Genomic DNA, 25,860 nt, shown 5'->3' with positions numbered 1-25,860 from the left:
TAAAATAATCGAAGTAACCAATTGGCACCTTAAAAATATATCCACACAAAGAAAATGTCATTAAATTTTTTTTCTACCAGTGTATGCCCTAAGGTGAAACATAATATGTTTGAACAATACAAACAATATTTTGTTTGGATCAATCCTGAAAATATATATGCTTGAAGCAAAATGTATTTGGGGTATATGTTACAGAAGCGATTTTTTGAGGGTGCAGCGCAATACTTCTTGAGTACGATGATGCACTCAAAAAAGTGAACCCTATATTTCACTAAATCCGATTTAATTCTAGTATAGCTCATGGAATTATTACGTTTTAAGAAAGTTTCCAGTTTTGCGTACGTTAGTTAAATTAACTAAAACAGAGGAACAAATTATACACAAATGAAGCATAAAGATAAACTAAATTTGTGTCTCCCAAAAAATAGTTCAGAATTTCTTAAAATTTGTAAATTTTACCAACAATGCGCCCATCATGAACTTCGTATGGCACTAAAGACATTTTTGCAATTTTGAACTCCAATTTTTTTCTTCAACCTACGAAATTTTCTTTAATAAGTGAAAACCAAGTTAGTTCGGCTAGACCGAAGCTTATGTACCCTCCATCATGGATTGCGTAGAAACTTCTACTGAAGACTGTCATCCACAAACGAATTACTTGGGTTGCGGTAACACTTGCCAATGGCAAGGTATCTTAAAACTTCCTAATACCGTCTTCTAAATTGCAAGGTAGTCCATACGTGGTATATATTAAACTAAAAAAGGCCGATTAAATACGTATATAATTAAGTTTGACAAAATTTTCTATAGAAATAAAATTTTGACAAAATTTTCTATAGAAATAAAATTTTGACAAAAGTTTCTATAGAAATAAAATTTTGACATTTTCTTTAAAAGTAAAATTTGGACAAAATTTTCAATAGAATTAAAATTTTGACAACATTCTCATTAAGGTTGATCATGTTCGTGATTTGGGGGTAGTTTTTGATGCTAAATTTTCCTTCAAATTGCATATAGATTATATAATGCCAAAGGCTTATTCGATGTTGGCATTTGTTAAACGGAATTCTAAGGAATTCGTAGATCCATATACAAGAAAAATACTATACACTAGCTTTGTGAGATCTAGGCTGGAATATGCCGCTATTGTTTGGAATCCTATATATACTGTCCATTGCGATCGAATTGAAAAATTGCAGAAAAAGTTTATAAAGTTTGCATTATTGTCGGTGCCTTTTACTGATCCTTTGCCTTCATATGAAGCTAGGTGTAGGCTAATTCATTTGGATTCTCTTCAATCGCGTAGATTAAAGTTTTCAGTTTTGTTTATTTATAAAATAATTAATGGATTTATAGATTGTCCGTCTCTTTTAGAGTTGATTGGTTTTAATGTACCAATACATTGTTTGCGAAAGCATGATTATTTTGCAATTCCTGCTCATAGAACAAACTATGGATCTTCGGAACCAATTTTAAGATCTCTTAAAGAATTTAATAATTTAAATAATAACTTTGATTTAGATTTTTCAATTTCCCTAAATAGTTTTAATTCTATTTTAGACTTAATTTATTTTAAGAATTGCTAGTCTGTAAGGAATGTATTCCATAGACTGAATAAATAAATAAATAAATAGAAATAAAATTTTGACAAAATTTTCTATAGAAATAAAATTTTGCCAAAATTTTCTATAGAAATAAAATTTGACAAAATTTTCTATAGGAATAAAATTTTGACAAATTTTTCTATAGAAATAAAATTTTGGTAGGTTATTTTTGGCTCGAGTGGCAACCATGATTATGAACCGATATGGACCAATTTTTGTGTGATTGGGGATCGGATATATATAACTATAGACCGATATGGATCCATTTTAACATGGTTATTAGCGGTCACGTTCCAAATTTCAACCGGATCGGATGAATTTTGCTCCTCTCCGAAGGTCAAATCTGGGGATCGGTTTATATGGGGGCTATATATAATTATGGACCGATGTGGACCAATTTTTGCATGGTTATTAGAGACGATATACTAATACCATGTACCAAATTTCAGCCGGATCGGATGAAATTTGCTTCTCTTAGAGGATCCCCAAACCAAATCTGGGGATAGGTTTATATGGGGGCTATACGTAAAAGTGGACGATATGGCCCATTTGCAATACCATCCGACCTACATCAATAACAACTACTTGTGCCAAGTTTCAAGTCGATAGCTTGTTTCGTTCGGAAGTTAGCGTGATTTCAACAGATGGACGGACGGACATGCTTAGATCGACTCAGAATTTCACCACGACCCAGAATATATATACATTTTGGGGTCTTAGAGCAATATTTCGATGTGTTACAAACGGTATGACAAAGTTATTATACCCCCCATCCTATGGTGGAGGGTATAATAATAATTTTGTCTAATATATTTTCTTGAATTTGTTGGAAATTATTTACTTATTTTAGTGATATCGGCGTGACATCTTCGTTTCTAATACAGTTTAGTTAATTTTTTTTTTAATTAACTAAAATATTCTTTCCTAGTGGGTTCACTGTTTTTTCAGTGTGTCCATCATGATTTTTGAATTTTACCAAATCGCGGCATTTAATTTTTACTCACGCACTATCATGATTTTGACTTCCACAATGCTCAGGACTTTCGATACAACGTTTCTTCTCACATGTATACTTTCACCTGTACTACGAACGAAAAGTTTGGACGCATGCTCCAACTCACTATGCAGTCACTTATAACAGCGCCACTCACTACCTCACTCATTCATTCATTCAAGTTTATGGAGTAAGTTTTGTGCTCATTTTCCGCTGGAGGGGTCTTCTTTTGTGCGATTTTTTTACTGCTGCTATTTAGTCAAGGAAACTGAAATAAACCCCCATGGTTATGTTTGCATTTCTTGTTTCTGTTTTGGTAGTAATTCTCCATGATCATCATCATCAATGCGGTGGATGGTTATTGTGATAATGGAGTTTCATATGGAGTATGCCGTCGCAAGAGCTTCTTAGCTTGGCTAAGCTTATTTATTACGGTTTTAAACCCGCTCGAGTAAAGTTGTATTCTCTTTCTGCGCGTAGTAAACGATTCTTTTTTGATACCACGGACAAACACAGCTAACTAAGACCAGTGAATAGTCGAATGAAAGCAGTCAAAATAAACCTTAATAGAAAGATTTTTATTTTGACCATGTCCTATAAGTTTTTACGTGTCCATGTCCATGCTAATTCATGAAGTTTTTTTATTGCTTAATCAAAGGTCTAGTTATCGTGCCGGTTATCTCTCATTATGGCCTTAGTGTACTATTGTCATAGTCGGTGGTATCTTGCTTTCGAGTGAATTCAACCATCGTCATCTGCAAAAATATTCCACTTTTATTCCTGTGAATGTCGAAAGAAGCATGATTATTTGCACATTTTGTTTTCGCGTTGTTGTTGTTAACATTGCCTTGACTGCCGGTTTAAAATTGTGTCAATTCTAAGTGGAACACCATCCGCCATCCAGCAACATCAATATCTCCTCTCGGGCTTGTTGCAAGTGTACCAACCAACCACCACTACTGGTTAGTTGTCCAGTTTGAAAAGTGTGTTACAAATTATTTTCTAAAAACAAAAGCTAAAAATAAAAAATGCAGTTTTTCGACCAATAGAAAAAGAAGTTCATGACCAAGAATTTCCAAACCTAAAAAAACATAATAATAAAATACAAATTTAAAAGAAACTGTTGAAAATATGTTGTTATCACCTTTGGATTAAAACCTGATTATTATTGGTAAGCATTCGGATAGAAAACAAGGGAATTATTTAGTAATAGAGACATTGTGGCAATATTAAAAAATATGTTAATTACCACCGTGGTGTAATTTTTAGCATGCCCGTCTCGTATGCAGTAGCTCATGAGTACCAGGACTTGGTTAAAATACTATTGTCTTTCAAAACGATGGTTATTTTTGCAATAATGTTGGCCACATTTCTACACTGAGAAAAATATTGACCTAATATGATAGATTAGGCAACCTAAATTTTACGACACAATATTAAGGACGAATTTCTTTATTGTTGGGAAATTTTAATTGAATTGTTCAAAAAACAAAATTTGCGTCTTGAAGTAAAACAATTTTTCCTTAAAGTAAAGAAAAACATGTTTGTAAGATATCATCTTTAAATTAATGGAGATATTGAATCTTTGGACTAAAGACTATAAATCTTGAAATATATGTCAAGACTTATTTTGTAGATATTGCATGTTTGGTTTAGAGCTTTTTTTGAAATTAATAAAATGTGTTTTACTTTGAAAAAGGACGGTACTTTATTTATTAGTTTATTTTATAAATAATAATAAATAAATAAAATCATAATAAATTGTGAAGATAAATATTGTTTAGCATTAGTACCTTAGGTCATATTGAAAATCAATTTTCCGCCATTACATTTGTTTATAAATGATAAGCCCTTGGCAATTGTGTTAAATTATCTGTTTTAAAATAAAATATTTAAAGAAATGAATGTAAGTAGGCAATAAAATTTTTGATTAAAAAATTCTACAACGTATATCGTTTGAAAAGAGAAGGAATCAAACGTTTGCAACTAATTTGTTTCGTTAATTTAAGTTTCTTTTAATGTGCCTGTGTGTGCATTTCTAACTGCTGTATGGTAAATAAAACAAAGCAGTGGTAATATCATCTTTATTTATCTTTATGGGGATAAAATAATTTAAGACATAAAAATCATACACTGAAAGAGAAAGTTTTCTTTTCAGGGGAGCATACACCCGGAAAAAGAACAACGAAATTTTTTTATATCCAATTTAACTTTATTTTAGTTAATGAAAATTAGTTAATTTTAGTTCAATTTTGCTAAATGTTAAAAATTTTTTCTCATTTTTATTATTTTTGCTTACTTTACCAATTTCACAAAAAGTAACATGTTGTAATTACTATAGTATTTTAGTTATAATTTGTTAATGTAAACCTATATTTTCTTTCATGGTGGGTTCACTTTTTGATGGGTGTAATTTGAAACTACAAAGTTTTCTACAAAATGTTTTTTTTTTAACAAATCAAAAATTTCAGAGATAATTGTTTCAAGGAAAGTAGTTTTCTTTGCATGGCTTAGAAATTGATCTATGGAGCTCTACATTTTTCCTTTATTTTACGAATTCCGATTTATTTTACGAGTTTGTCTATTTTTTCCAGCATTGAAACCTAATTTTGAAAAAAAAATGGGATAAACTAATATGTTCAAATAGCAAATTAATTGATTGGAGAACACTGGATTTCGTTTATGGTTTAAAAATTACACTCAGAGAAGGAATATGATCACCCCAAACATGTTTTAAGAGCAAAATGTTAGCTTTGGACGGAGAGCATGGAGCATGTTTTTCGCAACCATGTTATTTTCTCGAACATTATGTATCTGATTTCGGCAACCATGTACGAGTATATATATTATTTAGTATACATAATGTTTTTTTGTGAGGAGAGAAATTAGTTTAACAAATGACAGTTCTATTAATTTTTCCAAAATCAAAATATTCATAAAGTTTGCCACTGGCCATAATAAAAGTAAATAAAGCTAGTTAAAATTTTTCTTTTGTTTACATAGCGTGTGGCATTGAATATGAAATATAAAATTTTTGTCAGTTTTTCCCACAATCATCCCAAAATCACACAATCATACGAAACCTATTTTAAAGATACCCTATTTTTATGGTTGTCAACAGTAATGGCCTTTAATTAAAACAATGTATTACTTAAATACTTTTGTCAGAAAGGGTTTTCCTACTTGTACTACGCATAGTGGTAGAAATACAGTTTAATAAAATAATTATAGATGTTAAATAAAAATTAAACTAGTTTAAGTAAGGGGTAGCAGATTTTGGTATTTTAATTACGATTACAAAGTAAAATGAAAATTGAAGAAGTTAAACAATAATGGAAATTAGAAATGTGCGCGCACTCAAAAAAGTTTACTTAAATCCAAAATTTTGACCTTCACCAAGGAGGATTTTGGTGTTAAGAAGAAGTTTCCATGAAGTTAACATTCAACATTCTCGAAGCATAATAATTCCATTGATTATAGAATTAATTTGTCTTTATAGGGGGGAGGTCAAACAAAATTTTCTTTCATGTAAAGATATCCAATTTTAGTCGAATCACTAACTATAAGACAAAACGACTTCATTGGATAGTTTATCAGCTTTTGGACAAGGAAAAACACATCCTTATATTAGATAAATGCGTCTCATTTGCTAAGCAAAATTCGCATTTGTGTTTTATGGACATGAAATCTTTGGCCTCACGACAATATTTTTTTAGTGTAAATAAACTGAGAACTCACATGCACAGAAAAAAATTTCCGTAGTTAAACTAACGCTAAATTTAAGTTATTTTTATTGGAAAACAATTATTTGCTAGTAGTTAAATTTTATTATTTTTTTCGAAATTTTCTACATCTTAATGAAATCTTACTTTCTTTAAGTATTCTCAAAAAATTTATGAACTAAACGTGGGTATAAAATTCAATGACCGTACACATAAGTTCAATATGAACTAAAGCAAACGAAGATTTTCGTACGACTCCCGAAAATAGTAAGAATGAACAAAATGGTGGTTAAAATGGTTATGATTTGGCGCCAATGATTTTCTTCTTTACTTTTAGTTCATTTTTTCTTCTATGTGAAGATGTAATTTCGTGACCTACAGTTAAAAAGTACAACAGGGCATTAAATTTTCCTGGTTTTAACAACGCTTTGTGGAAATCTCTAAATGTGGAGTAAAATTTAGTTCAATTTTCGTGCGATGTAGTTCATTCTTCCTATAAAAGAGTTTACTTTTTTTCGGTGTGGGCACTAAAGCCGATTTAACTTTTAGTTCATGGAAATTATTATGTTTTAGTTAAAGTTCCCTCAATATGAGAAAATTTCCTTCACTTTAATAATTTTTGTATACCTTAGTTAAATGAAATAAAAATGAGAAAATAATTTATGGAGGACAAAAATTTACTAAATTTGTGTTTTCCACAAAATAGTTAAAATTTTCCTAAAATTTGTAAATTTTACCAAAAATGCGTCAATTATGGCTCGAATGGTCCTAAATACATTTTTGCAATTTCTTATTCTAATTTATTCTTCCTAATCTAAGAAATTTATAATTCAATTTGTCGAAAAATATTTACTTATTTTCGTCATATCGGCTTTTTACTATATTTTAGTTAAAACTTTCTAGAATTAACCTAATTGCTGGGTTCCGGAGTGTATACACCCAGAGAAGGAATATGATCACCTCAAACATCTTTTAAGAGCAAAATGTTATTAGATAGACCTTTTATATTTTTGAAAATCGACTTTTAAAAAAAGTTTTAGAAAAAGTTCGCATATTTTCGTCGTCTGGTTAATGCTAGATGCTTTCATTTAAAAATGGGGTTTGTTTGGATTTCCTCACTTGTTTGCTGGGAATGGCAATATGTTAATAGTCGTGACTGCAAACATTTGTATGTTTTTGTTTATTTTCTGTCAATAAACAATTGAATGATTTTACCAATTTAATCAAACAAAATGCAAAAAGCTATTAATCAGTTAACGAACAATAGTATTGGCTACACATAAACAATCCATGTAGTTTCGAAGATGTGTGACTTAGCTTATCTACATGTCATCCCTCTATCAATACAATTTTTATCTGACCCACATTTCATCACTGGTGTGTCATTGATTTTTATACTGCGAAATGTTTTAGTCGCATTGAATTTCTTCATTAATTCTGTTAATTGATTTTATTTATTAATAATCATTTAGTTTTTGTAGGGCTTTGAATTACGGATTATGCAACAACTGATGATGAAAAGGGAATCTACTTTGCATTAGAAGGACTAATCTAATAAAATTTTATCCCACCTGACTAATATTTTTCATGATCAAGGTATGTCATAGAAGTATAGTTTGTGTGAATGTGAAAATATGAAAATCGGGCATTCGTATATATAGCAGCTATCAAAATATAAACGAATAGGGTTCACATTTCATAGATTGAATAAGATTAGTTAATAACGAGTATTATATGTTAATTTTAAAATTGAAATGATTGAAATCATATTTACCGAATTTTTTATTTTCCACCTTGAGATTTATGAATAAAACTACACTCAAAAAAAAGTGAACTCTCTATTTCACTAAAACCAATTTAACTTTATCTTAGTTCATGGAATTATTATGTTTGGAGAAAGTTGCCTTTACTTTAATAATTTTTTGTTTACGTTAGTTAAATTAACTAAAATCGAGGAAAAAAATATACTCAAATGAAGCATAAAGATTAACTAAATTCGTGTATTCCACAAAATAGTTCAGAATTTCTTTAAATTTGTAAATTTTACCAAAAAGGCGTCCATCATGAACTTCGTATGTCACTAAAGACATTCTTGCAATTTTGAACTCCAAGTTTTTCCTTCAAACAACAAAATTTTCTTTAACAAGTGAAAAAACTTAGCTATGTCTAATAAATTTTCTTGAATTTGTCGAAAAATATTTACTTATTTTTATGACATCAGCGTGATGCCAACGTTTGTAATACTGTTTAGTTAAAATTTTCTACAAATATTCAAAATTTTCTAAAATTAACCGAAAGTTTTCTTCCTGGTTGGTTCACTGTTTTTTCAGTGTATTCACCAACAGATACAAATTACACTAGTTTACACAAAAAATTCATGTACACTTGATGAAAATCAACTTTTCTTATGTGTTTTGAGTTGCTGAATTCGAAAAAATTAAAAAAAAATTATGGAGCAGTGTTTGAATTTTCGCTCTTTTTTCACTATACACAATATATCTCAAGTTAGAAATGTCCGATTATAACGTTGTTGGTACTTAAATAAAATATAATAAGATGACGAATAATCGTGTGTAATGGGATCTGTGATAAGTTAAGTGGTTCAAAAAATATCAATGCAAAAAATCAAAATTTTCAAAAAATCGTATTTTACAATGGACCTTTTCCGCCAGAAAAGTATAAACCATTCAAAAATTCTAAAAATTTTTTCTCCTCACGGTCGTATAGAAGATACTCTAACGTAAGTAATAAGATCAACTAGAAGAAAAACGACCGAAAAATGACTAAGTTATAAGCAACAAAAAATCTAATTTCATACAAACGCAATTATGTTTTAAATAATATATGATTTTGAAACTGTCAACAAAATAATACCTGTCTTTTCGAACCTTCAGTTATCTGCACAAAATTCTATTAAGAAAACACTTGCTAGAGGCATTAAGCAAAAACGGCACTTGTTTGTGCCGCTATAAATATTTAACATTAAGTTTGATAATTGTTAACCAATTCAAAAAGAACACTCATGATCAAACTTTCATTTTCAGCCTATTAACCAAACCCCAAAGAAATCGTACAATATGTAAACTACAATGATGGATTATTTATTAAGCTCTTGTGTACATTATTCGAGTCTAAACTTTTTTTCAAGCTACACATGTTCAAAAGTTTAAATCAATAAAAACCATAAGGTTAAACAGAATAATTCAGCGATAACAAAAATATAGCAATATACTCCATATTCTACGGGGACTGGGGTTCATGAAGCCGGTAGCCAACAAGTAAAGGTAATACTACATGTAGCCTTACCAATCATTTCGTTATTGACTACCAAAAGAAGCTGAAGAGACACATAAACATAATTATTCATCTATAGCACCAACAGTCATTAACCAAAATGAGGTTCAATCAGCTTAAGTAAAATAAAACTATTAGATATTTATTCATAAATCTCATAATCATGCAGGAGCAAAAAATGGCTCAGCTTTAGGGTTTGCAATTCCCCACCATTTTTCTTTTCTTTGGATGGGGAAAAGTTTGTTTGAGCAATTTGTTTTTGATTATATTGTTGGAATGATGGACATCTAAAGGTACATATATACTGAAGTGATATCAGCACTTATTCTTTTAATTATTTTATTCTACAGCACCAACAGTCATTAACCAAAACTAGGTTCAATCAGCTTAAGTAAAATAAAACTATTACATATTTATTCATAAATCTCATAATCATACAGGAGCAAAAAATGGCTCAGCTTTAGGGTTTGCAATTCCCCACCATTTTTCTTTTCTTTGGATGGGGAAAAATTTGTTTAACAATTTGTTTTTGATTATATTGTTGGAATGATGGACATTTAAAGGTACATATATACTGAAGTGATCTCAGCATTTGATTTTTGTGAAAGCTTGAAATTCGGTACAGAAAAATTTTCTATTTTATTCTTTTAACTCACGCAGAGAAGAAACATGATTGTCACAATCATATTCGAAGAGCAAAATTATATGATAGGAGTTTTTTTTTTGTGGCGACCATGTTTGCTCAGTGAACATGGTTCTAAGAAAAATAAAATTGTACTCATCTAAAATGTTATTATATTGATAAAAAGAAATTTGTTTCCATTAAATGACAATAGTCACGATCTAAAATGTTATGGTATTCCTCAAAAAGGTTTTTCTTCCTGTTAAAAGAACAAGGTCACAACCTAAAATGTTTTAATCTTTATAAAAAGACTTTTTTCGTCGTCGAAAAAAGGACGCCACTTGAAAAAAGGAAACACAAAATTAACTATATTTATTTGTTTTTATTTATTTATAAACTTATTCATTGTTTATATGTATTTATAAAGTCGTGCAAGCAAACATCACATATTTCTACACACTCTAGTTTGGTTCAATTTCAACAATAAGTAATCATTCAATATTTACTTCGTGCTCATCAAATGTACAAACGCAGATATCATGTAGCTGCAAATAAAAATAAATGATACCATATAACAAAAAACAGGTAATTTTTCTCAATTACACTTCCCTTTTTGTGTTCACATGAAACCACGTGGCACTTCTGAATAAATAATTTAACACGAAACACAGTAATTCCGTATTCTCCGTCCATTCCAAGAAACAATAAACACACGACTGACGCGCAAAATGAAAATATTTTCAATAAATGTTTTTATAAAAAAAAATTAAATGGTCACGAAAACAATGTACATGGTCTTTTTGGCCATTTAATGGTTCTAGACATGTCTATACATAACCTATAAAAATACTTTTTTCCCTGCAAGAAAGTAAAAAAAGTGAATGGTCAGGTACATGATTTTCTCGACCATTTAATGGTCTCAAATTCTATCATTTAAATAATAGAACATGTTTGCGGCATTTGCGAACCATTTAAATGCTTATTGCCAGCATACATTTTTCTCCGGTCGAAAATTATTTTTACAAAGACAAAATACATTATTTTCGCGACAATTACATACTCTAGATAAGCATTAATTGGATGCGGCAACCATGTCCAAACATGTTTTTTCTGTGCGTGCTGGGAGAAAAACATTTCTGACGAATACCATAACATTTTAGATCGTGACCATTGACTTGTAATTCAAACAAATTTCTTTTTATAAATATAATATCATTTTAGATAAGGACAATTATATTTTTCTTAGAACTATGTTCACTGAGCCAACAGGGTTGCAGGTGCAAATGTTACATAGTTGCCGCAAAAATAGCTCCTATCCTTATATTTTGCTCTTCGAATATGATCGTGATAACCATGTTTCTTCTCTGCGTGCAAATACATAAAACAATAATTATGAGAGTTTCTGGACTAGGACCTTCTTGCACAAGTTGCTTCAACAGAAACGCCTGAAAGGTGGACACCCACGGCCGCCAAAATTTTGTCCACCATTGAGAGGTGTCCAAGACTGAGAGGTTAATTTTAATGTGTTGCTATAGCAAACGTCCCCACACAACTGTTTGGGAGGTGTCCGGTTTTAAGGGTGTCCAAGTTTGAGAGCTTTCACTGTATATGTAATAGGTATTTTTAGTTAATGCGGTATAACAATGAACTGAATATTCAAGATGAGCCACATAAACCTAACCTGTGAGAGACTTTAAAAACCAGCCAAATTAAAAAATAAAATGTATAGTTCCTTACAGTTAAATTGCAATTTGATAAACTCTTTTTTTTGCATTATAACATTTTACACAGTGAGAAATTGGGAAAAAAATCTTTTTTCCGAGCTAACTCGCCAAGGCCAGATCTTTCCCCAAAAAAACCGACTTCGTAGTCTTACAATCATTTTTTTATATTTTCTACACTTTTGTTATGTTTATTTTTCTATGATGGTGCACTTTGTAATCATGAGAGAAGTGATCAGTAGCCTGCTTTTTTTTTACTAAAAGCAGCTTACAATTGAAGATCATGGTTGTGATGAGGAGCCCAGATGAACGCTGGCTTCGTAGAAGGTGCGATTACTGATACCCCGCTGCTGGTGTTGCTGCTGCAGATGAAGATGATTTTGCTGTTGTTGATAATATTAGGAATATTGATCTATTGTGTCCATATGTACATATGTTGTATTGTTCCATTTTTTATGTTTTTGTTTTTTGCTTTGATTGTATTATTTGTCGGAGGGTATTGTTTTTAATTTATGAACCTACCTGATTAGAAAGGTTGTGTTTTCTTTGTGCATGTAAAGTGTGATGGTCAACACCACAGAAGATCTTCACTTAAGTCACTGGGGAGGCGAAGTGACCGATTTTTTTTTTTGTGATTATGACTGACATAATAAGACGTTTTTGTATGTTACTATTTTGAATACAAATTCAAAAATCCTCTTGGAAATAAAAACACAACCATTGCTATTGGCATATTTTATTTTTGTTTAGTTAATTATTAAGCCTCGTATCCATTATGAGTATTTTAAATTTTTATGATTGTCCATAATCAACACATCGATGGGTTGGTCCATTGAAATAATTCGTATTATCCATGTTGAAGTAATTTACCATATTGATTGGATGGAAGCACTTGTTAGTGAATGACTTGTTTAAAAAAAAACGTAGTTAAGTGAATTTCCAAAGCGATTAGGAATTTTCCAAAATATTTGATCAGGAATTCTCATTACAACTAATACTGTGTAAAAGAGCAAAGACTTTTAACGCATTAATAGACTATCCCTGAACTCAACAATCTATCTATACCAAATAATTGAAGGTATCTATTTCTTCCATATCTATATAGCATATTTAATAAAAATTTAATTATTTTTGTGATATCGGCGGTTCTAATATTTCAATATCTAAAATAACCTACATTTTATTTCCTGGTGGGTTCATATTGTTTTTAGTATCTAAGGAGTTTTCCAACAAGAAGTGTTATTTTGCCGGGTATTTTAGGTAGCTAGCACGAAGCTTATACTCTTTGACACTTGACAGTGGCTCCCATGGTAGCATTTGTCCTTTGAGAAAAAAAAAACGATTTATGATAAATTCATGTAGCCATAATTAGTTTGATGCAATTGGTGATTCGGAATTGATCGATATAGCCCTGGGACAAAAATTGTGGGAGTAAAAATTTCTTACATATCAATGTTATTGTACACTCGCCATTTTATGGGCTAAGGTATAAGAACAAGACGTCGTAAATCTGTACTGTAACCAGCTTCTTTGTTTTGTTATTTTGTGGCATATCTCCTTTATCATATGCTCAATTGATTTCTGCAATTTTCCTACATTATGGCATTAATCTTTAATTTTATAGGGGATTTTGTTTTTCAGATCACATTGCCAGTGGCTCTTAAAACTATTGACCACAACAACAAGTGTATACAATTGGCCAACAGACACGAGCTGTTTTAAGCACTACCACACTTCTTTGAGGACAACATCAAGTGAAGAGAAATTACTTTTTGCATGACCAAACCCAGTTCATCATTAGAGGAATGCAATCAGGCGAGAAATCAAGAGGCCAAATGACAAGTTTTTCCATTAAAATTATTCTTCAACGTTATGGTGTTTAACAAACTATGGGATATTGTACTTAGGAAGTATTTGCCACAAAAATTGAGAATTGTGTAAAATTTGGAAATAGACTTGTTTTGGCGGTTATGAAACGTCTTCCGTGGAAGCCACTTAAACAACAAACGGCGTAAAGCAACAACAGTTAAATGACAGGAACGGCAACTATTCGTCAGTCTAGCGTAAAAATTAAGGCAAACTTGCAAAATATAGTAGAACGGTAGAATAGAAATAACAAAAAAAAAGAACGATTATTAAGTAATTGAGCAATTAAACAAGAGAACACACAAAGTGGAGCAGCTAACCGAAACGGCAAAATGCGTGAATTATATTTAATTATATGTGGTATTTTATTGTTATATTATGGCCAAGCTGTAGGAGAAGCAGGTGGCTCTAAATTTGTAACTTGGTCTGCAACCGAAATACCACCTTTGGTGGCAGTATCAGCGTCGGAGGCTACTTTACTAACCACGCCGCCTATATTTGACATGAATAAATCCTTGAAAGGACCCACTACTAACGAGGAACAAATCGAAGAAACGGAAGCAGAAATTGCAACCCCCACCAAATTCTTAGCAAAGGGTAAAAGCTTTGTGCCTAATAAACCTTTTAAAAATCGCTACAAAATCACCAAAGTATTTACAAATTGCACAAGAAGTTTCCTTGAAATGCGTCTGGAATTAAATTTACCCTTTCATGGACTACTCTATGCCAAGGAATTTCCTCATGAATGTAGAGCTAGAGGCGCGTCGGAACCTAACATTACACTTAGATTGCCGAATTCGGGCTGTGGGGTACGTGTAGAACCTCGTCCCGATGGCTCTATGGAGTTGTCTGTGCGAATCATGATGCAAATGGAGGAGAAATTAAGGCAGAGCTCTGATATTTTGCGAACAGTAAAATGTCGTTTGCCTTTAAATGCCCTCGGTATGAGTTTAACGTTAACTGAGGCAGGGAAATCCAAGTCTAACACTAGGTAAGCATCAATAGAAAAACGATGTAACTAAACAAGAGTTCGGGAATTTGAACGCAATCTTTCTAATTTTTGTATTTCTATATTCCTTCAAGACATGGTCGAATGCAACATCAATCGCAGCAACACTTGAGTAAATCTTCTCAGACAAAACAACAATTAGGGGATAACGACACAGGAGAGACAGAGCAACCCTCGCCGCCAACACAGCAGCATGAACCATCCAAAGTAAATCATCAAAATGCACACCATTCATCTTCAACATCGTCTACTACACCGACATCATCAACACCTCGCGTGCGCATTTGGCTAGAATTGGGTGGCCCTGATGGTTCCGGCTCAGTTGTGGTAGGTCAAGCCACCACTTTGACCGTACGTGCTGTAGTGCCTGGTAATATGGGCTTGAAAATAGTCGATTGTGCTGCCTTAGATGGTTTAGGAGAGTCAACACAACAATTGTTGGATGATCGCGGCTGCCCCATTGATGAACAGGTGAGCTAATTTCCAATTATTTGTAATTTTGAAGATTTTGGTGTGAAGAATTGGTGTGGTACAAGAATTGGAGCAGAAATAAAAACTAATAAACATTTTGCCCATAAATAATTCTGAATAATTATCTTGTTAATGGTGAGATATACAATGCTTTCAGAAAATATCGGATTTTTGGCATCAAAAAATCCCAACAATATTTTTCAGGTAAAAAAGAATACCAAATGTTGTCATATTAAAGAAAATCTTAATAAACACAATTGCTATTGAATAAATAAACATTTTTATAATTGAAAATTTTTAACTTAAAAATAAAAATGTTCGTTCATGAAATAAGTACAATCTACTTAAATAAAATGCATCAACTGTGATGATCAGAAGGGAAAAAAGTCTCTCAATATTTCCGTCTACTTTTCAATATCTTATAGGGAATATTGCTATATTTCAAATTGCTCTCCACTGTGATCCACTCCATTTGCTTCATTTGTTCCATGAATGGATAGAGGACAGAATGTTGGGATAGGCTTTTGCTACTTTATGGTTAGTATAACCATGTCAACCGTTATCGTAATAGTTAGCTTTCTATTCCACAGTTTCTGTCGTCATCAAAATTCTTTGCTAAAGTCTTGACTAATTCACTTAGTAAATTGCTAGAGGTGTTACACGCACAAAGATTAGTGCGTGGTTTTTGGCAAGCCGATGATGCCTACTATTGATCATTAGGGTAATGCAACCTTAAGGCCATGGTTGTTATTTGTTTGTAGACTTTGACCCATATTTTTTTAGTTTTTGAAATTAACCGTTAACACCTGAAAATTCTCCTTGCCACCACAGCTAGTGAAAATAAGTTATCTATCCAATGTTGTTTTAAACGAATTAATCACGTCCACAATAGAATAGATCGCTTGCAGAAAAAGAAATTTTGCTTTGTTATTAAGATATTTTCATACAAAAACTTTCATTTTTATTAAAACTTCTGGTTTGGAGGAAATGAAACAATGTAATCATTTAGTCAACACAAAAGAAACAAATTATGAGAATATTTCATGGTTCTGCCCAGATAGCGAACAACAAAACTGATATTCGATTGAAACCAGGCGTTTAAAATGAAAGAAGCGCTTGAGAATTATAATCAATTAAAGTTTTGTGGTTTGTAGTGCCCAGGGTTTCCACTTTCATAGTTCCTCAGTTTAGTAGAATAGTTGAGGCTGATGTCTTGTTTTTTATAGCATACTCGTCATTTGGATTTTAATGGTTTGGTAACAAGAGGTTTAACACAAGCTTATTTGCCTTTGAGTGATGCCCATTAACGCACAGTGGTTAGTTTTTTTATTATTGTAGATAATAATTTATTGTTGGGTTTTCATTGGAAATTCTATTTGTACTCGTAATATAAGTAATATCGTGCGCGTCCATTGCGTAAATTGAAAATAAAAGTCAACGATTCAAATCGAATATAAAAATCACATGCGAAATGTTGCTTTGACCGCAAGAATAATTTCTTAATCTAAATACAAGTTTCTCACTGTTACATTCGTAGCCTTCATACAATACAATATGTTTTAGCACTAGCCGGGTTAACACTTATTCAGAAACATATGGCATTTCTCTAATCGTCTCGAGACAGCCAGTATTGGCATTAATAATAGATTAGAAATTTACACAGGTATAAAGGCGTGTCAAACGTACTTGGCACTTCCGGGAATTGGAAATAAATAAATATATTTTTACGATCTCTTTCGTTTCCGCCTTATATATTTTTGCAAAATACACATTTTCTGAAACATAAGGGATGTTTAAACGAAATATCCCAATTAAATTGTTTTTGGCCGTAGAAATATTGAATTTAAGAAAATATAGTTTATAACATACTCGGCTCTAAAATACTCGTTAGCTGAATCTAACATTTGCTTTGCATACCACTGTATCTCTTGATATTTGTATGGTTATTTGGGAGGAGTAGTTCACTTGTGCCAAATAGTGGTTTTACCACGACCACAGCCACTTGTCCTAAGCACCGCTTAAACGTAATTATGATGTTGCCGTTTGTAAAACATTGCTTTTGAGTTTGGTGAAACATTTTTTTCGCTCGGGTGTATACAATACTAGAATTGTGGAGATACCCTAAGGCGGCACTGCTGAGATTTGTGTGACTTTTTCTTTTTTTCATTATCTTAAAATATAGCAAAAATAACAGTTTAGTTTCATAACCACAGCGGTAATGCGGAGTCATAAGATCTCCCATCACGAATGAAGAGCCGAACGGAAAAGAAAAAAATATTTAGACTGCAAATGGAAAACTGAAAAACAATTAAGTTGCGATCATCTTCTCTTCTCAAAAACTTCATCATAAGTAGTGACCGAGTTACAAAGGAATATAGGGGAATACCATGAATATCACTTTGGTGGAGCTGTTGATCACCATTATCTACGTCGCAGTGGATGGAGAACAACAGTTTTTCTGCATTGTTGGTTAGATTATGAGGTCACAACAATTAGCCGTGAGTGACGACCATAGCAAAAGAAAACATCCAAGCAGCCACGACTAAATAAACACACAATGTCTAGAGCTCTATTTTCGTTTAAGAATCAACATAGCAACTGGGGGCCAAATGTACCTGTTACTGTGTGTCTTTGTAGGTTAAGCAGTTTTCAATGCTGTTTGTCCATTTGTTATAGTCTTATTTCCGAAGTCTGCCCACCCAGCCTCATGCCACTGATGTTTTGGTCTAATTTGCATTTTGACATAGTTTTCCTTCGGTGGCTTGAAATATATCCAATTGCAAAGGCAACAAAAACAAAAATTTAATCTTTTCTTTTTTGCCGGTATGTGGCCTATGGAATATAGGCCACCTGGCAAATGGAATTGTTGTCGTTCTTTTCCAACCATGTTCCTTGTACTCACTTTAGTTAAGTCATTCAAGAAAACGGCATACAATTGTTTTAAATTAGTAGAACGAACGCCTTCTTCCTCTTCTAAAATAAGACATGCTCTGTCCTACTGCAAAATTTTTGCTCTGAAGTGAAAAAAGAATCTAATTTGCATTTTAATTAAAAACACACACACACTAAGCAAATATCATCTAACAACCTCAAAATAAGAACAGTAGGAGGAAGAAGCTGTCCGAAAAAACAAAAGACTTAAGACACAAACATGCAATCACCATCATCTTCATCATCACACCTCGTTGTGTAAAGAAACACACGCATAAATTAAATTAAGCCCAACCATAACCCATGGGCGCCTAACGGAGGGTGGGTATGGCGTTTAAATCCACCATTTCCCTTTCGTTAATGCCTTGTTAACCGTTTTGATTAATTTTCTAGAAAGTGAATAAACATAATAATGGGCATCCGAGACCCTGAAATTAAGAATACAATGGAAATATAATTTACAAATTAACAAACCTCTTCAATCGTCTTGTTAGTTAAAATAATAATGATCACACATACAATGCGGTCATTCAGAATAAATTAAGATATTTAAAATGTTACTCACTGGATATAAGAATATGACTGAGGACTGCCATTTTTGAAGCTTTAAGATTTTCTATTAAAAATAGGTCAAGCGTTATGCCTTGTCTTGTTTAAATTATATTTTTTGTTTTTGTAATATCTCTCATTGGATTTAATCAAGACAATAGGGGAATGAAATGGCAGTTTTCTGCAAGGCTTTCAAGTTATGGTATGTGTGTTATTATTAATTTTCCTATTTAAACCTGAATAATTATATTGGAATGTTTACACGCATTCTTTAAAAAAAATCTATTTTTCTTAAAAACCTTATGATAATGAAATCTCAAAACGAGGTTAGAAAGTCTAAAATTACAATGAATGATATGTATGAGCTATCCAGAACATATTTGCATTGGTGTTATATCCAGAACATCTTATCAGCGGAAACCTCGCCAGTATTGCTGTGTTGAATTTTGGATAAAGTGACCTTTTTACGATATCTTTCATGTAAATATTTCTCCCAGAGTATACCATTTACGACGGCTATAAATAATTTTTTTAAGAGAAATAATCAAAAAAATCGTATCTGCATTTTACTGGTGTTGAGATTTACTAACAAACATTTTATTCTAGTATAGCTTTTTTTACAAAATGGCTCTTACCCACAAGGGAATTCCTTAGTGGGGTATTTAATTGTTAAATGTCTTGAACCAACCCGTTATAGACTATTTTTCCATAGCTTGTATTCCACTTTACTTCCGTTTTGTGACTTATAGTTTTTCACACATATTACGGAAGTTTATTAATGAAATGCACACTTCACATATATCACAGTTTTTATCGCTCTAATTTTCATGAGGCAACTGTCAGCAAACAACACCAAATGATGTTTGCGTGTGGTGGCTGTGTATTTTGATATACGAGTTGGAAAACAAATGCTATGCAAAGTGGTTTGGTGGGAACCTCCCAACCAATCCCTTGGCGAAACATCGTAATAGAAAAATAAAGAAGCAAAACGGATATAACTACATACTGTGTTTCTAGTGTATCAATAAGAGTCTGAAAACTATACTCGTGTTACGTTAATTACTCTCCCAAGTACTTGAAAATTTCCTAAGTGTTGAACTAGAGAAACAAGGCAATAAACTGCGTTGAAAACTCTTTTTTTTTAATGAAGCGGCTATTAATTACGGATGTCTTGCTTCAATATCTGATAATATGTAGTAGCTGTTAGTTCCCGTGCTTTCTTCGAATAGATAGTAAATGCTCAACGCACTGCACAGTGGGTCATGGGCCTGTATACAGTCCTATAATTTATACAATACAATCCCCATTTATTGTTGTTCCTAAAATTTCTATTTTTCTGGATATCATTTGCCATTTAATACTTCTTTCTTAGTAATTCCTATAGCTAATTAATTAAAGGCAATTGACTTTCAAAGGCTGCTCCTACAAATTACACTTAAGATAATTTAAGAACATTTATGACTTTTTTTTTGAAGATTGTGTCTGTTATTTAAGCATTAAATTACCGTTTTTCTCTTTTTAGTAGGTTTCTGCTATTTCAACAAAATGTTAGCTATTACTCTAAACCCTTAAACTTATAACCCAATGTCTTTTGTCACCTTTTACATATTTTCACAAGGCCAAATAATAGAAGAGTAGGGAAGCATTGAACTTGACATCCAGGGTTGTTGAATGGCAAGAGACATGTTGCACGTCTGACGGCAATGCTACCTTTATAAGCATGTAGCATACATGATCAAGAGGCCTATGAATGAACTACTTATAAAGAAAAGTGTAAAAAATAATTACTTGTTATAATTTTTAAACATTACTCATATTACTCCTCTCACATTGGCGGTTAGTTTTAACACATTTTGGCTAGCTTATGATGTAATTTAAGATTTTTGTGAATGTGTTGGAACGTCTTTAGTTACATATAGACGGGGTTTTGTAATGTATAGTTTGTCTTTTATTTAAAGACTTCTGTAATGAAGTTCATTTACCCTTTCCTGGTGCTTGCATCGGCCTGTTGTTTGGTTTTCATATGGAGAGCCTCTTAGAAAAGTTTTACAGTAACATTTTGCTTTTTGTTTTTGGAAAATATTATTTACGCTTCATATGTTAGCGGTAAACATTTAAATGGTGCATTGTTAATATACAATAGCTCAACAAGGCTATTTCCATGAAGATGTTTTGATAGCGGGTCCAAGTACATCACTACCGGTGAGGTGTAGAAAATTTATGCAATAAAAAGAAAGTGAAAGCGAATGCATTTGGCGATGAGCGAATTGTCCTAATAGATTAGGTTAGTTTTAGTGGCAGTCCATTGTGCCCTAAACTATACGTCCTAGAGCGAAAAGGGTCTTAGTTCATGTCCACCCCTAGAAAATCAAAAATTCCACCCAAATCCCAAAAATATAAATAAACTTCCATAGTAAGTGTCAGATCACTGATATAGAAAATTGGAAATTGAATTGAAATTAATCAGATATGTGTTATAATGGTGAAATATTCGATAATATCTCTAGATTTCCGGAGGGGTTAGATGGAGAGAAGTTTACCACTGTTATTATTCTTTCACAAATTCTAAACTATGCGTTCTAGAGCGAAAAGGGCCTTAGTTCATGTCCATCAAAAATTCTACCCAAATCCCAAAAATATAAAATTTTTGCATGAAAACTTTTGCTTATATCTCCTAATCTATGCGTTCTAGAGCGAAAGTGGCCCAATGCCCAATCTTGAATAAACCGACATTTTTATCTCATCCCTGAAAAATTTTTGTTGTTCGGTCGAAACTGGGTTGAGAATTTTGGAAAATAAAAAATATATCATAATTTATATTATATTGAAAAAACCTTCATTCGTTATTCGTTTTTTGGAAATAAGAAACAGTTTATGACGGGTTGGTATAAACATTATTTTCTTTGTGTTTAATACGTTTATTGATGAGCAAATATTTTTTCTAAATGTGTAAATATTCTTTGTTTTTGTTTTTTTATTTATTTCTAGGTCATGCCTGCTCTGCATACACGCTCAAAACCTGCAGAAGAAGGATGGTCTAAACATAACGAAGATGATCTTGTCGAAAAGACATACACATCAACATTTCCTGCATTTAAATTTCCAGATCGTGAGCGATTGCATGTTAGCTGCGGTGTACAGCTGTGTAAAGGACGTTGTCCCAATGTAAGTGTAGTAACTCCAAGTTATTTGTAGCACATCTTTATACGCCAAAACTGTTTATGTAACAATTGAAAATGCAAGCACTTGTTAAATTAATCACTAAAGCGTTAATTATATCAATGCAATTCACAAAGCAAAAATCTTTCGAGTACGAAAAATGCCAGTGTAAAAATTAAAGTTAATGCCCCGAAATTCACTGAAGCAGTTGTATTTTCTTTACGTATTCACTGCGCTACTTACTTACAACAGTACAGTATTTCTGTTGTGAATTGTATGCAATTTAAAAATATTAAGATAACGCACTCAAAAGAGAAATTATATTTAATCTTATTAGCCAATAGAATAGAATAGAAACTTCAGGTTTTTAAGAATTTTGATTTAACTAAATGAGAACACATTTTAACTTTGACGGACGATTCGATGCATAGGATCGTACATCTTAAGTGCCGAATAATACACCCAAAGAAATTTGTTAGTAGGGACAGCAGAAAAGTATGCAAAAACAGCAGAAAGTCTGCTGAAAAAGGGACAGCAGTCATTGTTTGCTGAAATAGCAAACATTTCCTGCTATTTTTGAAGCTCGATTACACTAAAACATGTTTTATTTTGGCTAAAACAAATAAAAATGTCAACTTAGGAGCTATCCTAACATAATTAACACAATATTTTATGAATATCTATAGTATTTGACCAAAAATCTGAATATTTATCGAATTGAGGCATAACAGCAAACAAAATGTTTGCTGATCGTATTTAGGAGCTTGTAAGTATATTACAGTGCAAAAATATACCAAAAACTACTTTTGGTTCTTAAATAGGCTTTGGGGAAAATTTTATAACCTAAAAATTTTATAAATTGTTGTTCATTACGCCCTGAAGTACAAAAATATAACAGCAGACATCGACTGCTGTTTTTAGAAGACTTTTTTCTATGAGTGTAGGGTCGTACATCTTAAGTGCCGAATAATATGTTACAGCATATTTTGATAGGACTTGATCAGTGTTCCATGTAGAAGATGTTCAACTTCTTTAAACTGCCCAGCAAAAAATTTTGGAAGTTGTTCTGAAGGCATAACTCTAAAAGCACTTCCGAATAAGTCCCCCCAAAGCTGTTCTTTATTACACAGGAAGTTCTTTTAATTCAATTTTTTTTTTATAATTAGGTTTTTTTCACATTTTTCATGGGTAATTTTAACTTTTTTGTTTCAAATAGTTTAAAAACAGAAAGAATTAATAAAGAGGTACAAATAATTTAAATTTTGTTAAAATATATTGTAGAAAAATTGTGAATTTCTAAAAATATTTGGGGTCAAACGTTTGAGACAAGCGTTAGAACACATTAAAATTCATAATAAATTATAAAAATTAATTATTTGGCAAAATATCATGAAATTCTTCACATCAACACTGAATTCGGATCACACCTAAAGAATTTATGCAAATTCAGTGCAACGGCTGTTGGTGTACATCCATCCTATGACAAGCCCATGCTAAATTCATTGCAATTCTGCGCCAATTTTGCATCACTTCCGCATCCAAAAAGAACATTTTCACTACTTTTTTTGATGGGTGGTATTTATTATTTTTTTTATAGGAGATGATACATGAGAGTTGATCTAGACAATATTCTTATTTTTTGCATTACCCAACATTGGTCAGATATATTAAATTTCCCCACGGAATAATCATATTATTATATTTTATTTATATAATACTAACTTTTTATTTTTGTTTTTAATTTTTATTTTTTGTTAATTTAAGGTAAATTGTCATACCGATGAGAAATTAGTATTAAGTCCAGACAAATATTTGGCACGCATTGAAGTATTCAATTCATTGGCAGTGACAGCTCCACAAATTGAAGTGGATCGTTTGCGCTACGATAGACGACATAACATGAGCGGTATTAGAATGTATATATGTTTTAAGTATTGAAATAATATGTAAATATTTTTATTCTACTATGCACAGCTGAAGAATATCCCCCTTATATAAGACCATTGGTAAACGATGGTACTCTTTGCCTATCCGTTTCCAAGTTGGCCTTTTCATTTTGTATATTGGGACTTATATTCCTTGTAGCGATTGTTGTGGCCATAACATCGTTAATAAGATCCCGCCGAAGATCTGCTATCCATAGTTGTGGTACCCTATCAAACAACAGCAGCCGTTTGCATCGCGCGGAAGTTTGTACTTCCATGTTTTCATCAAGGTAATATTTTAATATTAAATTAGTGAATTAATACATATATCTATTAAATATAATTAATAATTTACAGCAGTGAATCGGCACACTCAGCTCGTTTTGCTACAAAATTTCTTATGCCTTATTATCCAAACACTTTGCCCTACGGTAGGGTTTATTAGAAGATTAACGACAACTCTTATAAGGGCAGTTTATTTCTAGGTGGAAAATCTTACTATTCGCCAATTGCTAATCTCTTAATTATTCATAAATCTTAATTTTATCGTATATAGTTTCACACATAATTTTAAAAATTTTCTGTACTTCAATGTTTCAAGACTGATTTTTATATGTTTTTCGACTACTCTACTTTTTTATGATATCAGATAGTATTGAAAGAATTTTGAAAATATTTTGTTGTAAACTAAACGAAATAAACAAAATATTTTTTGATATTCTTTCACTAAAAAATACCAAGTAATTTATGTAGAAGCATATGTTTCCTTCTTTTTTAAGTATATCTAAAAAAGTAATACCTATAAGATGTACGTTAGATAAGATAAAGCTTCAATTCGAAAATACGGTGATGGTAAATTTATTTAGCTAAATAAAAATTGTACTTGTTATAATTATAAAAACTAAAATAGCAAAAGGAGCATTTGCCGAAACCCGGGATTGAACCGGGGACCTTTAGATCTTCAGTCTAACGCTCTCCCAACTGAGCTATTTCGGCTTATGCGATGCATTTAGCGCCTAAGCAATTGCAATAGGTATAAATTATGTATTACTTGATATAATAAAATAATTGTAAAAAAAAATCCGATCCATTTTTGATTTGTGTTTATCTTTAATTATTTCCATGGTCAAAATTTCAACAAAATAGTTATAATAAAAACTGATGGTTCTTGAGTTTATTGCCTTGTATGTACTTTTTGAATCCAATATCTCCAAAACAAGGAGCAGAATTTACCCAAAAGACAACGGAGCAGAATTTACTGTCAAAAAAAATCTTGGAGCTGCCGAAACCCGGGATTGAACCGGGGACCTTTAGATCTTCAGTCTAACGCTCTCCCAACTGAGCTATTTCGGCAAGTGGTATGTTACGTTTGGTGCTTTTGTGGTCAAGCTAAGCGTATTTAAAAACTATACGTTTGTTGTAAGTAATTAGAATTAACTAAAAAAATAAAAGTTAGTTACTTATTTACTACCATTTAGAACGTAAGTCAGCAAGGGTGTGACGATCGGTCGAAAAATTGTATTATTCTAAAAAGCAAAAATATGAATTAAGCCATAACAGCAAACAAAATAGTTGCTGATCGCATTTAGATTCTGGGTAATATACAAAAATATATTCTTTAGTTCTTGAAATTTCTTTGAATAAAATTTTACTAATTGATCTTTGCTACACCACAAAATACAAAATTATAACAGAAAACTCTGACTTCTGTGTTTAGCATACTTTTCTATGAGATGCATTTCTTTCTTCGATAATAAACTGCATCACCGTAAACAGCAAACAATCTTCATTGTTATTTTTATTGTTTGCTGTCATTTAGAGAGTAAGTCTGCAGTGGTGTTGTGTTCACTCAAAGAATTTATTACTCTAAACAGCAGAACGTTTGCTACAATAACATTTTTTTTTTTTTCTTGATATGATGATTGTCTTGTACCAATTCACACTGCGAGCTTAAGGCCTTAGTTGTCATAGCTATCGACTAGCCTTTAAATAT

The 25,860-nt window shown here is 31.8% G+C and overlaps 1 protein-coding gene and 2 non-coding genes across 5 annotated transcripts; 1 reads left to right on the top strand and 2 right to left on the bottom strand.

Annotated features, from left to right (window-relative positions):
* Positions 1–3,046: 3,046 nt before the first annotated feature.
* cyr (cypher) lies at positions 3,047–24,991 on the top strand. 3 transcript variants are annotated; one of them, XM_075301370.1, is made up of 7 exons: positions 3,047–3,769; positions 13,599–14,814; positions 14,907–15,303; positions 21,772–21,948; positions 23,707–23,848; positions 23,917–24,157; positions 24,228–24,991. In XM_075301370.1, the coding sequence occupies exons 2-7, from the start codon at positions 14,156–14,158 to the stop codon at positions 24,310–24,312; spliced, it is 1,701 nt and encodes a 566-aa protein (XP_075157485.1). In that variant the 5' UTR covers positions 3,047–3,769; positions 13,599–14,155; the 3' UTR covers positions 24,313–24,991. The 3 variants fall into 3 exon arrangements, with proteins under 3 accessions (XP_075157485.1, XP_075157484.1, XP_075157483.1); XM_075301369.1 differs by having other exon boundaries at positions 3,047–3,560; positions 24,225–24,984; XM_075301368.1 differs by having other exon boundaries at positions 24,225–24,984.
* Positions 24,791–24,863, bottom strand: TRNAF-GAA (transfer RNA phenylalanine (anticodon GAA)). The gene has a single exon. It is a non-coding gene; the product is annotated as a tRNA-Phe (tRNA).
* Positions 24,992–25,147: 156 nt separating the features above from the next.
* On the bottom strand, positions 25,148–25,220 carry TRNAF-GAA (transfer RNA phenylalanine (anticodon GAA)). The gene has a single exon. It is a non-coding gene; the product is annotated as a tRNA-Phe (tRNA).
* Between the last annotated feature and the right edge of the window lie 640 nt (positions 25,221–25,860).

Source organism: Haematobia irritans, chromosome 3 (genome assembly GCF_050003625.1).
Source record: "Haematobia irritans isolate KBUSLIRL chromosome 3, ASM5000362v1, whole genome shotgun sequence".
Taxonomy (NCBI): Eukaryota; Metazoa; Arthropoda; class Insecta; order Diptera; family Muscidae; genus Haematobia; species Haematobia irritans.
This window is presented reverse-complemented; position numbering and strand designations above follow the sequence as displayed.